Source organism: Sphaerodactylus townsendi, linkage group LG02, assembly GCF_021028975.2.
Source record: "Sphaerodactylus townsendi isolate TG3544 linkage group LG02, MPM_Stown_v2.3, whole genome shotgun sequence".
NCBI lineage: Eukaryota > Metazoa > Chordata > Lepidosauria > Squamata > Sphaerodactylidae > Sphaerodactylus > Sphaerodactylus townsendi.
The window spans coordinates 118,542,286-118,555,224 of record NC_059426.1 but is presented as its reverse complement, the minus strand read 5'-3'; the positions used below and the strand labels follow the sequence as shown (position 1 = coordinate 118,555,224).

At 40.7% G+C, this 12,939-nt stretch overlaps 1 protein-coding gene across 3 annotated transcripts in view; it reads left to right on the top strand.

The window, feature by feature from the left end:
• The first annotated feature begins 362 nt into the window (after positions 1–362).
• PLEKHH1 (pleckstrin homology, MyTH4 and FERM domain containing H1) overlaps positions 363–12,939 on the top strand; it is a 69,161-nt gene continuing 56,584 nt past the window's right edge. For all 3 annotated transcript variants that reach the window (XM_048484001.1, XM_048484000.1, XM_048484002.1), the window contains exons 1-3: positions 363–577; positions 5,136–5,303; positions 9,638–9,700. In XM_048484001.1, coding sequence (XP_048339958.1) covers positions 5,178–5,303; positions 9,638–9,700 — 189 coding nt within the window. In that variant the 5' untranslated portion in view covers positions 363–577; positions 5,136–5,177. The remainder of the gene's footprint in view (positions 578–5,135; positions 5,304–9,637; positions 9,701–12,939) is intronic.

The following is a 12,939-nucleotide window of genomic DNA, read 5'->3' as shown; positions in this document are numbered from 1 at the left end:
GTCTGAGTCTAGGATTCCCATGGTGCAACTACAGCATTTAGAAAAAAAATATTTAAAACCCAGTCTCCAATATATACAGGAGACGCACAACGCTGGAATAGTGTGGAAGGAATGGATACAACTGAAATTAAATGACATATGAAAACAGTCTTTTCCAGGCTGCATCCTCCATATGAAAATACCATTTTTCACAATATGATTCTTGAAGATAAACTATGGTCCTTTCTGTTTCATTATATAGGGCAAATAGCCTAGAATTATTGGCAGATAATGGGTGACAGATAAGGGGTTAAAAAGTGTTGTGCTGATGATGTCAGTTCCTGTGCTTCTTTGGAGGGCTGGCTGGCTCTGATATTTGAGCCCTGCTCTCTGCTTTAAGGAAAAGAGGCTCATAGAGAACTGGGAAAGTGCTGAATGGGATTCAAGTGAAGCTGTATGTGTGGATTTGTGTGTCTTTGTTTTCCCCCCCTTAGGGCAGCCTTCTCTTGACTCGCAGAGCGGAGGAAAGCAGCAGGCGGATGGCAGCGCTGTGTTCCTGAACACAATATAACCTTCTTCTGACCAAGAACAATACAAGGTCAGCCACAAAAAGACTTTTAATCTTCTTTATTTCAGTAACCTGCTTTGCTCCAGCCTTCATTACTGCTAGAATCAGGCAGCTAAAGGTGTGGCTGTGAGCTTGTTTTGTGTATTTTATCCGCCCACCACCACCACCCATTCCCAGATCTAAATAAGTAAAAACTTTTCTGTTAGAATTTACAGGAGAGAATGGGGTTGGGAGGTTAAGGAAACTTCATGAGCCACTAGATACATACATCTCTAATCATTCAGATGCAGCCTCATGCATTGCCTACTTGCGATAACAGGGAACAGTTTATGTCTGATATGAGCAACTGCCACTACAATGAAAACAGTGAGCTGGCTGCATGAACTGGGAAGAGCAAGGAGAGTTTCACCTCTCCCTTTGCAGAGGTGTTGTTAGTGGAGGGATGCAGGTTACAAGAGAAGCACTGCCTCTAGAATGGCTGTTAAAATAATGTCAGTTATTCCTGGTTTAGTATATGTGATGCTGAAGCAAGCACACTCTAAATATCTAAGCAATGATCATTATAGCACTGTTCTTCAGTATCTGGTATATTTCTTTCAGTTTCTTTTTGTGCTTAGATCCCACATCCTCCAATGTTTTAAGTGACTTATAAAACTGATGAAAATATAAAATGAATTAAAACATAAAATACAATAAAACAAACAACAAAATTAAAATGGTAGAACAATAAAATTCAACAGAAGAAGCAAGGCTAGCTAAAAAACAAATCTTAAAAAGAGGCTAAAGAAGAATGTACAAATGGTGTTCACCCTGGAAAAACGCATTCTACAGCTATACAAAAGAAGATGTCCTACCACTGATCTTGCTACATTTATATGCACAAGTGAAAGCAAAACCCTTCTAATTAATTTAATAACTGGAGTTTATCTGTGTGGTTAAGGGGCAACATTGATGCAAAACCACTAGCTAGAATTGTTGCTTGGGTTCCCATTCTGATTAGGTCAACACAAATGAATGATAGTTTAAGGGACTTCAAAATGTTTCCCTCCAACAAACGATTGCTAAGTTGCTAAGTTGTCTTATGTTGCCTGTACCAGATGCCCCAGAGATCTTGTAACAAGCACACAGCAAGTTTGCATTACCAGAAGCAATATAAAATTGAACAGAAATAAGCTAATGCTTAAGGAATGGTACTCATTTTCTGCCGTGGTAGATGTACTTGGAAATTAGAGTTTATATGGGTATCAGAAAATGGTGTGGCATTGATTAATGCACAATAAATAGTTAGAATGAGCAGTAGGGGAGAACAGAGTTAGTCTTTCTTTGTAATGTTTACCTATGAAAGCCACTCCCACCCCTTTTCTGAAACAAATCTGATTTTCAAATTGTGAAATAGTTTAGATGTGTTATATTCTAAAAATGATGCAATTTCCTGGGCTATCAGAAAGATTCCCCATATACCATATCTGTAACAGTCAGCTTTAAAGCTGGCTCGTTTATAATATTTTTGGCATTTCTTCCTGGGTAAGATAGTGAATAATGTAGTGGATATCATAAGTTTGCCTGTAGACTTTTTATTATGATTAATATAATTTCTTTTGAGTTCTTAACTGCTTTTTTAAAATGGCCTCAGCTTTGTAAACCTACTAAGCAGTTGACTGAATCTGAAGTTTCTATAATCTTTGTAGTGGTTTTAGTTCCATTTTGGTTTATCTCTTGTTGTAAGCAAGGACTTCACTTGACTGACTTTGTGTGTTCTGTCTTTCACTTCTAGCCTGCTTTCTGATGAAGGACAACAGTTCTCTATATAAATAATAAGTCCAGTGTTCCCTAAAGCACTAGAGTGACTTATACAAAGAGGCTTGATAGTTGTTAGCCTAGAGGAACTGGGAGCTCAATCTTCACTGGTGTGAATTAGAGTAGCAATGAAACTATGATAATAGTATTGTCGAAGGCTTTCACGGCCGGATTCAACTGATTCTGGTGGGTTTTCCGGGCTGTGTGGTTGTGATCTGGTGGATCTTGTTCCTAACGTTTCGCCTGCATCTGTGGCTGGCATCTTCAGAGATATATCACAGAGGGAAATCTGTTACACACAGTGTAAGAAGGACTTGCAGTAGTTCTTGAATTGTATTTTAATTGGACTATGGTAACTTTGCACTGCTATATGTCACAGTTGTTTGTTGCACATGGTATGATATAAATAGTGGTTGATGCAACACTTTTTCTTGGTGTGATCTTATGGGAATGCCATACCTACTAGTGAAAGTGATCTGAAACAAATTAATATAGAGCATCAGCAATTTTTTTACTATATTCAAACTTTGAGTTTATGGCTCCATTAAAAAAACTTATAATACATCTTCCTGCCTGGCTGCACCATATACTCAAATGTAATACACGTTCATTCATTCATTCATTCATTCATTCATTCATTCATTCATTCATTCATTCATTCTTTGGACTTTTATACTGCCTCATCCCCGGAGGGCTCAGGGCGGTGTACAACATACAGTCACAATACAATCATAAAATAGCTAAAACCTTTAAAAGCAGCGATAGAAAAAATGAAAGACTAAATATAATAAGTAGGATGAATATAAGTGGCGTTCGACAGCCCCATTAAAAAAAAATCCTCTCCCAAGAGGAGGGACGGCGAGTCCCATCAGATGACAGGAGGCCCAGATGTAAGGGGCCAGGAAAAAAGGGGGGGCACCATCAGCGGCTGGTCCCTCCAAAGGCCCGGCGGAACAACTCCGTCTTACAGGCCCTGCGGAACTCACCAAGATCCCGCAGGGCCCGGACAGCTAATTTTTGTACCTCCCCTTTATTTTTCAGTAGCTCTTTACATTTACATTCATTAAATTTGTGGTTGAGAAAAAAGACTTAGAAAGATGATTAAAATGGATTGAAGGCCATAGCCAAATACATTTTGGACTGAGGTAACAAAGCCATGTCCTTCTTACTGAGACCTAATGAATGAGACTTTATCTTCAGGTTTTTAAAATTATTATCATTATCTGCTCCACTTGGATACTTCATAATCAGCACTCTTCCATAGAAGGACTTTGGTCATCCATGAGAATAATTGGTACATTGCCGACAGAAAGGACACACTGGACATGGAAATTTTAAGTGTAAGCCAAGTGCCAGGCCTGTCATTCGTGCCGTTGTAGCAGAATCCACATACCAGGGGATTAAATACACACTAACTGCTAGAACGATCCTGCTAGAAAATACTAGAATCAACATAGCTTTGTGGTCCTCATAGGTAAGCTGGGGAGAAGGAAACCATATGGAAATGACCGATGCTTTGATGATGTGATCTTTAGGAAATGATAAGAAGGATTGGCTCTATCATTCGCAGACAATTATGAGAACATATCATCTAAGGACTTTTAGATTTTTATCTAATCTTTTGAATAGCTTTGGTTTAAACTCTCATTTTAGCAGTCCTAGTTGTTACATTTTGTTATTTTGAGGGGAATGGAGAATCTTTGGGGGAAACTTTGTTTCACACTCTTCTAAACAGGAGTGTGTTTGAAATCTAAATGAAGGAGTAGTTTCATGTAAAAACTGTTAGCCCCATAGCTAAACTGTAGTGCAGGGAGAGGCAGAGGTTTCACTTGTTCACAGAGGAAAATGCTTTTCAGGATGGGATAGAATGTAGACTGTGATCCAGAAAATAGTATTTTGGAAATTCCAAGAGAAAAGAATAAATTGTGTATATAATGTAATTAATCAACTAGTGTTAATTAAGTACAAAATTCCATTCAGGTGTAGCAGACATAAACCACTCAGACTAGTTTTCATATCAGTCTTCTAACAGAGACTGATGGTCTGGGCTTACCTGCAGAGCTCTCAAATAGGGCTACCCACAGAAAAGGCAAGACTGCATACTTGGAGGGCTACCCAGCTATGCAGAATAAGTAGTCTGTAAATTGTGGGAAATGGTCACATGCACACTGAAGAGGCTCACTGTTTCTAAGAACATGAGATTTTGAGGATTGTTAGGAATCAGGCTAAGAAAAACTTAAAACAGAATTAGGTAGGCAGAATTGGCCTGAGAAGAAGAAGAAATTAGCATCGAGAGGATGCACACTGAAAGGTTCTCATTCCCTAGCCTTAATTCCTCCCTCATACTCCTGGATACTGGGCATTTTAAAGTCTCTGACCACTTTGAAACTTGAAGGTTGTGAGTAGGGAGATTAATTGAAATCAGTGGAAAAAATAAGGGGCTCAGAAAGGAAGCAGAGCCTTATAAAACAATATGTTAGTAAGAATGGGGGTAGATGGGAATTAGGGTAACGATATGTATACCAGCAGCTAAATGTATGGACTGGCTCAATTGTAAAGCTTCACAACTGAAAAACATCATTTGTGAAGAGATGAATATTCAACCAAAGGGTGAATATGCACACATGAATTAGCCCTTATTGAAAGGTATCCTTAATTCTTTTTCATCAAACATTATTTATTGTGGCTGGAAAGCAACTTTATGAAATAGATTTTTGACTGTGTGGAGAAAATAAAGCAGTAAGTATGAAACTTTCTGACCTTTCCCCCTTCTTTTGTCTTGATCATTTAGGGAATCTGGAGAGGCCAACCTGGGGAAAGGAAAGGCTTAAAAATGGCAGAACTCGCAGTTAAGAATGGCAGCTGCATTGACTGGCAAAAACAATGCCTTGCATTGGAAACCCAGCTCTTCAAATTCCGCCTGCAAGCCAGTAAGATCCGGGAGTTGCTTGCTGAGAAGGTGAGGTCAGAGTTATGTACTATACCCAACCTTTGTTTCACTTTAGCAGATCTTAGGATGAGAGCAACCAAAAAGAAAGGTTGTGGTCCTCATTGATGCTAAAGATAGGGGACATATATGTCAAAATCCATGTTTGCATTGAAAAAACCAGGTTTTTCAATTTAAAATTGATACAGTGCTTTACAGAAAAATAATAGGAAAACTGTCTATTACAATGCAATATAGAGACTAAGGCAAGGTAACATTTAGACAATTTTGTTCTCTTTTGAACCCCTTCTCAGTAGAGATGCCAGGTGGAACCTGAGCATCCCACAGAATTACAGCTCATCTCCAGACTGCAGAGATCAGTTCCTCTGGCGAAAACAAATGCAGTTGGGGGGGGGGGTCTGTTTGGCATCCTATTCCATAGGGGTCCCTGTCCTCCCCAGGTTCCATCCCCAAATCTCCAGGAGTTTCCCCATCTGGATCTGACAACCTTACCCTTATCCCCACGAGCGGCTGGGGGGACCTTGCAATCCTACTTCTCAATGAAATTACAAAACAATTTAGGAGTTTTAGAAATATACATTAATACATAATTTTTTCACAGCATGTACAAGTGCACATTGTATTGTGTGCTCAGATCCTGTTTCCTTGTAAATTGTTGGATTAAATCTTCAGTCACTCTTGGGAGAGGGAAATGGAGACTCCAGGGTTAATCCAGCCCTGGGGAGGAGGAGTTTGTCAAACTACTGGACTCTTTGTTGAGGTTAGGTAGCAGTTTGGTTCAATGATCAAGTTACTCTGTAACTGGCTATGTGGCTTTGTGATGTGTTGTTGCTCAGGGGCCAAAGATCAAGCAGCTACAGGCTCCTTGTCAAAGATGGGGGGAGTGGGGAAATCTTTGCCCTGAACTGATCAACAGTCTGTTTAGAATTTTTGCCTTGGTACTGTAATGTTTAAATACAAATACATGAAGTACTTCCTCAGCCTCCACACATTTGTAAGCTCTTCTGAAGAGAGCATCTGGACCAATGCACTTATTTGTAGGCACTGAATGAGTGATTAAGGAACTTGCTTTTTACAGGGTTCTGACTCATGTGGACAGCCCCCGCTTTTGTTTAATTTGTCTGTAGGCTCTGGGCTGAAGAGCCTATGAGCTTATGGAGTTTGGGGCCGGAGCCTGCCATAGCACTCCACACTATGCACTTCATACATAGATTGTGTGAACAGAAAAGTGGGGTATAAATATCTAAATAAACTAATAGGACTTCTGTGATGAGAAGTCAAGTGAATACATATGACTGTGTGACCCATCTGTAAGTACTTGATAAACATAGGAACAGAATGCAGTCTTCAAATGAACCCTTTGTATTCTGCTGAGGCCCTTGGGAGATTCACAAAATAGATATCTTTTATGGTTGTTTTAATGGAAATTAAGGCATACTGGAGTTTAGGACTGCATACACCAGAAGGCAGTAGTGTGTGTCTGGTAGCTGGCATTTATTTGAACTTTCTGCTTTTCTCACACAGTTGCACACACAAAGGATAAGAGGGGTAATATTCTGTTGATGAGTGACATGGCAGACTGTTGCCATGGCAGCATGATGACCCTGTTACAAATAAGCTATGGGGCCTCTCAGGGAAAAAAAGTCTGAGGACAAAATAGGGCCGAATCTGATTAATTTGTAACAAGAATGTTTGGACCTTACTTTGATTTTAACATGAATGCCTGTGTTTTGATGTAAATGCTTGTACACGGGATTTCCAACATACCTGTTTCAGGATATTTATCGGCTGTTCGTAATACATTTTAACTTGTCAACCCATAGTAAATGCATTCCAGAATCTCTTGGTATCCAGCATTCTTTCAAATTTTTCCTCTGGTGTTGCGTATCCAAGAGAAAAGAGGAGTAATATTCTGTTGCTGATTGATGTGGCAGTTGCTATGCCAGCAAGATGACCCTGTTACTAATGAGCTTTGGGTCATGAGTCTTTGGCCTTCCATGACTTCAGTCCATTAATTCAGTGGCTTTCTTGGAAGCTTTGCCTCCTTTTACCCCATTACTCCTTAGACTAACTCATCCCTATCCTTAACTTTTTACACACTTGCAGACAGTTTTCCAACGTACCATCGATCACTGTTATCCCTAACCTTGGCTCATTCCCTTTGTTATTTCCTCTTATGATTTTGTGCAGATAAATGCCTCTGGAAAGAAACAAAGAGATGGTTGATTTCGTCAAGTGTAAATTTGTGTTCTCTTCATTTCTGTTTGCCATCTTAGCTGAATAATGCTTCTTTATCTTCCTCATCCGCAAATACTCTACTAATTTGCAGTGACTCTTTAACTTTGATCCCTGCCCAAGTAGCTGCTCAGCACAACGAGGACCAAAACAAAACTTAGATATTTTATCTGAAATAATAGTTGTAGCTACTTTAATTTTTTGTCAGAATTAGTGCTAAGTCAGCACAGCATGGTATTACCACAACATGGTGCCAATATGGAAAATTGTAATTAGGAACAATTGTAATTAGGAACAATTAGGAAATGGGGCATTTCCTGTCAGTAGAATTGAACCATAATTCAGTAATATGTGTTAAAACTCAAAATACAGATTAAGTGAATAGGAGGATAAGTATGCAAAAGTCTGGACTAATTGTACAAATTTTCCAGTATAAACTGGCCACCAAAAAAACCAGAGACTCTAGCATATGTTTTGAATTATCATAGGCCTTTTCAGATGTTGCATCTTCATGAAATGGGTGTCTATCTGCTATGGTTTGTCAGCATATTCCTACAATTTTGGTGTGTGAGTGTCACCCCACTCCGCCATCCTTGCAGCAGGCACCCCACTTGATCTTCCTGCCCTTGACTCCTAGTAGCTAGCGGAAAGTCTGTTGAGTCCTGTCGGCTTGGGACCCCCCCCCCCCCCCGTGCTCTTGGCCCTCCTCCTTGATGACAGCCTGGTTTGGTCTGTGTGGGAAAATGCTGAGGCCTGCTGATTGAAGCCTAGCCTGGGCTGTGTTGGCCCCACTTTAAGGAAATGCTGAGTCTGGTTTCCGCTGCTGATGCCTTTTTGCCAGCTCTTTGCAGCTTCTCCTGGCTTCTGGCTTCTAAGAGGTCTCTGTTTTTGCTGGTAAATCCAGGGGCAGGGTTGCCAGTTGCAGGGTGTCCTGCTGTCCCTGGGCAGGCATCCATGAAAAAGAGGAATGTGGGGAGGTCTGCTGGGTGCTGGGAATCAGCCCTGTCTCCAGACAGTGTGAATTGGGCAGTGTGTAGATGTGACATGTTGCCCAATTCACATGAAATGGTGACTGTGAATATTATTGCAGGAATTGCATACTTCTGATATTCATGGCTGACAGGTTTCAGTTCTTGTACAGGTAACATCTGAAGGAAGCACAGTTATACCTGAAAGTGAAAAATGACATAGGCATGTGTGAGCTTTTTTGTTATCTCTCTATTAGATTTGGTAAATACCAACTTTATCAGAAGCCTGTCAAAAATATGCTAAGTTGAATGCTAATAGTGAGGATGGACATCCATTAGACTAGAATCCTTCAGATAAGGAATTAGAATCCTAATGAGTCTCATCAGCAAGGCCACCTGGGCCATGCTGGTAGGGGCTGATGGGAATTGTAGTTCCTGAACATCTGGAGAGCCGCAGGTTCCCTACCCCTGAATTAGACAGTGATTTCTAAATAAACTGCTTGCAGAGCAGAATGTAGAACACAGAGTACCAGGGTACTGGAAGGTGGGCCTTCTTTTCAACCATAAATATAACCCAAAATTCAGTTAGAAAATGGTTTTGAAGATGTAAGATAAGGTACATGTGTTTTCTATTAAAGGTTCCTGATCTGATGCAGCACTAAATTCTAAGAATGCTTGTTGTAATCTCATGGTGAGAGACTGGGTTTGATGCTATCAGGGAATTTTTTTTTTAATTCTTGAATTTATTCACTACTTCTAGAGATTTCAGCTAAAAGAGATTCCACCTAAACATTAGGAATAACTTCCTGATGGTAAGTGCTGTTCAACAGTGAAATACACTGCCTTGGAGTGTGGTGGAATCTCCTTCTTTGGAGGTTTTTAAACAGAGACTGGATGGCCAACTGTTAAGAATGCTTTGATTGTGTATTTTTGTATGGCAGGGGGTTGGACTGGATGGCCCTTGTGGTCCCTTCCAACTCTATGATTCTACTTTTATATCCCCTCTCATTATTCAGTCTGTGTTGCCTCTTTAGGCTGTAAGCTTGAAGCCTTAGCTCATCTTTTTGTAATACTCATTTGTACAGTGTCTAATTATTTATTATTTTAAAGTGCTTAATGTTCATATTCTGTTTTTCTCTGAAGATGCAGGAACTGGAGCAGAGAGTGATTGAAGCAGAACAAAGAGCCCAAAGTGCAGAGAAACAGGTAATTTCTATAAAATTATTTTCTATATATATAATTTCTCTCTATATATAATACTAGCATCTCCAGAAAATACTCTCTCAACTTATGTAACAGAAGAGAAGTTGTTCTTATATGAGATTCTTGGATATTCAGTATCTGAAGGTGCACAGTAAAGCATTGTAAGCCATTGATTCTTATGGCATATGCATATATTTCTGTTGTCCTACTGTTGTTTCTTACCATATATGTTTTACATGTTTTTGAAATTATTAAAAAACCTGTCGAATCTGTTTATCAGAGGTAGAAGTAGATACTTTATTTCAGCCACTTTATATCAGCCACTTTATTTCAGCCGCTGAAAAAAAAACAGCCTGCTCCAGCTGCCAGGGCCTGGCTGGTGGGATGGGGCGGGCCAGGGGGAAGGAGAAAAGGGAGGGGTGTGGGGGCACTTCCATAGAGCCCTGAAACAGACTTATTTGCTTTATTTCACCTCCACTGTGGAGCCCCACTCCCCTTGGAGCCCCCCCCCCGGCCACTTTTTTATTTCACCCGCTGAAAAAAACAGCCTGCTCCGGCTGCCGGAACCTGGCTGGTGGGATGGGGCGAGGGGGGCATGACCCCAATGGCGTGCGGCCAGGGCGGGGCACCCCACCCCATTATCACTACACCACTGGGTCAAATCTCTGAATACTTAAAATCTGGAAATTGGAACCATGGACAAGTAAGACTTGGGGAAAAGTCCCAGGCTTGCAGAAAAAAATCTGAAATATAAAAAAAATCACTGTTGGATTAAAGCCCTCCAAAATAATAGAAGCAGTGCCTATAGCTTTAAGAAACAAATACTTTTAGTGACTATTGTTAGATGTTTTCTGACAGTAAAAGGCAGGGGGAGGGGCAGTGCCCTTTCCAAAGCTCTTTTGACCTTTAAGAGAGGACATATTCGGGCCAGAACTATGAGCATAGTTTTGCTGATGAATGGGAAGGAAAAAAGGAAATAGGAAAAGGGAAGAGGCTGTGGCGGCTTTCAGGGAAGAGGAAATAGTGGGGAGGGGAAAATGAGATGCCCCCAGCAAGTCCTTGTACAGCAGAATTCCCATTATCCAACTGTAGATATTGTCATTTAAACTTAATATATTTGTCATATAAAATCTGTATTATAATACTTTTGCTTACATAATGTCCAGTTACCCAGAGCTTTTCAACTTTTAATTAGAGTGACATACATTTGTGCCTTCCAGTACTAAAAGGCAGGGACAGTAGAAGTATGATATATCCTAGGTCTGAGGGACAACCAAATGGTATTTGAAATTCTCATAAACCTGGTTTTTAAACCTGGTTTCCCATAAACCTAGTTTCTCCTTTGGATCACCCTGGTCCAGGACCGTTTTCCCCTTTGTCTTTTTTGTTCTGCAGTTTAATGGAGGAACTGTGGCTCAGTAGTTGGCGTTGCTAATGACATGGAGAAAAAGCATCTTGCTTCTTTAAGGAGGGATGTTAGCTACCCAATGTTGTTACTTCCATTCATACCATAGAATGTTTCACCTGCCCAATCCCACACACTAAGCCTCTATTAGAGGGACAGGACATATTTCCAGAATGCCCGTGTGGCATGGGTTCTGTGGAAACAGTATCTCATATGCTGTTGAATTGTCCTTTTTATGAGATAGGTAGGAAGAAGCACATAATCCCCTTCCTGCATGGAAGTGGAGGCATTACAGATAAACAGAAGGTTATATATCTTTTAAACAGCCACAACTACGAGCTGTTGGAAGCGGTGGCTAAATTTTTAAATGGTGTTATTCTAACTCGTCAGAAATTGTAAAGTTGTAAAGGCTGTTATTATCTTGCTAAGTTAATCTTAAACAATTTATATGCCATTAAAGGTATTTGAAATCGACAATAGACATATTTCCAGGTTACTGGCAATCCTATCAGGGGTGGACATCTGCTTAGCATGCAGATGGTACTTCCAGGTCCAATCCCTGGCATCTTTATTGAAAATAGATGGTAGGTGATGTGAAAGACCTCTGCCTGAGACCCTGGAGCATCTCTGCCAATCAGTGAACAATGCTGACATTGATGGACTGATGGTCTAAGTCAAAATAAGGCAGCTTCATGTGTTCAGGGACCCACATCCTTGAAGGATCACCTCTTCCTGCATGCTGCTATTCTGCAGCTTCATTTTTCAGTATGGGCTAGTACTAGTACATCCCTTCACTAAAGCACATTCAGAACGGTCTGACCGTAAGCCTTTCCAGTGGCTGCACCATGCCTCTGGAATAGTCTTTCAAAAGCTGTTGGAGAGCTCCTATCCCCCTGGCTGTCCAGTATTGCTGCAAAACAAAGCTATTTCAGAGAGCTTTTGGGGCAGCACCCCAGTCTGGGTAAAGTGGAAATACTTGCTGGTGGGAAAGCATGAGGTCTTTTAGGGTGAATTCCCACTGGTGATTAATCCTGGGATAGTCACCCGAAATATCCAGGTTTCCTCAAGATCTCCTCACAGCCAAACTGTGGAACACAGATAAGTCCCATTTCTGGTGCTCCCCCCCCCCCCTTTTCATGGGATTTTCCTGGACCTGCTTGTATATGCACCTTTTTGAAAAAAACACTCCAATGGGAGCTAATAGGAGATGCGGGCTATACATTTGAGGGTCCATAACTTTGGCCCCCGTGAACCAAACTTCACCAAACCTGGGTGGTATCATCAAGAGGGTCTTCTAAAGATACTCTGAAATTTTGGTGCTGCTAGCTTAATAATTGCACCCCTGACAGCAGGCACCCCTCCCCAAGGGGCAGGCCTGAATGTCTTCACTAGAAACATGCTGCAGTGAGGATGTTGGAACCTGGATGAAAAGGTGCCAAAACTTGGTTGTATCTAGATTAAATTTTCAATGGGAATTCCGCCTTAGACAGGTTTTAATGTGTTTTTAAATTTTGTTGTGCTAGTATTTGCTTTATAAAATTGTTTTTAAATTGCTGTTACCCACCTGGGTCCTGAGATGCTGAGGAGAAGGACAAGGTTATTAATAGTTGAAATAAATAAGCTTAAAATTTGCAATTGCTGGAGAGGGCATTTCTGGAGGCAGAGCCAACTTTAGTCCACTACCAATGCACTTTCAGGCCAGGAATGCCCCCTCCCAGCAGTACAGACTTATGCCACTAAAAGGGTGGCATAAATCATTTTTCGCTATGGGCTTTCCAGGGAAGAAAAGGAGTTTTTCCTTCTTTGCCTTAACTCACGCTGCTGATAGCCCCTTTGG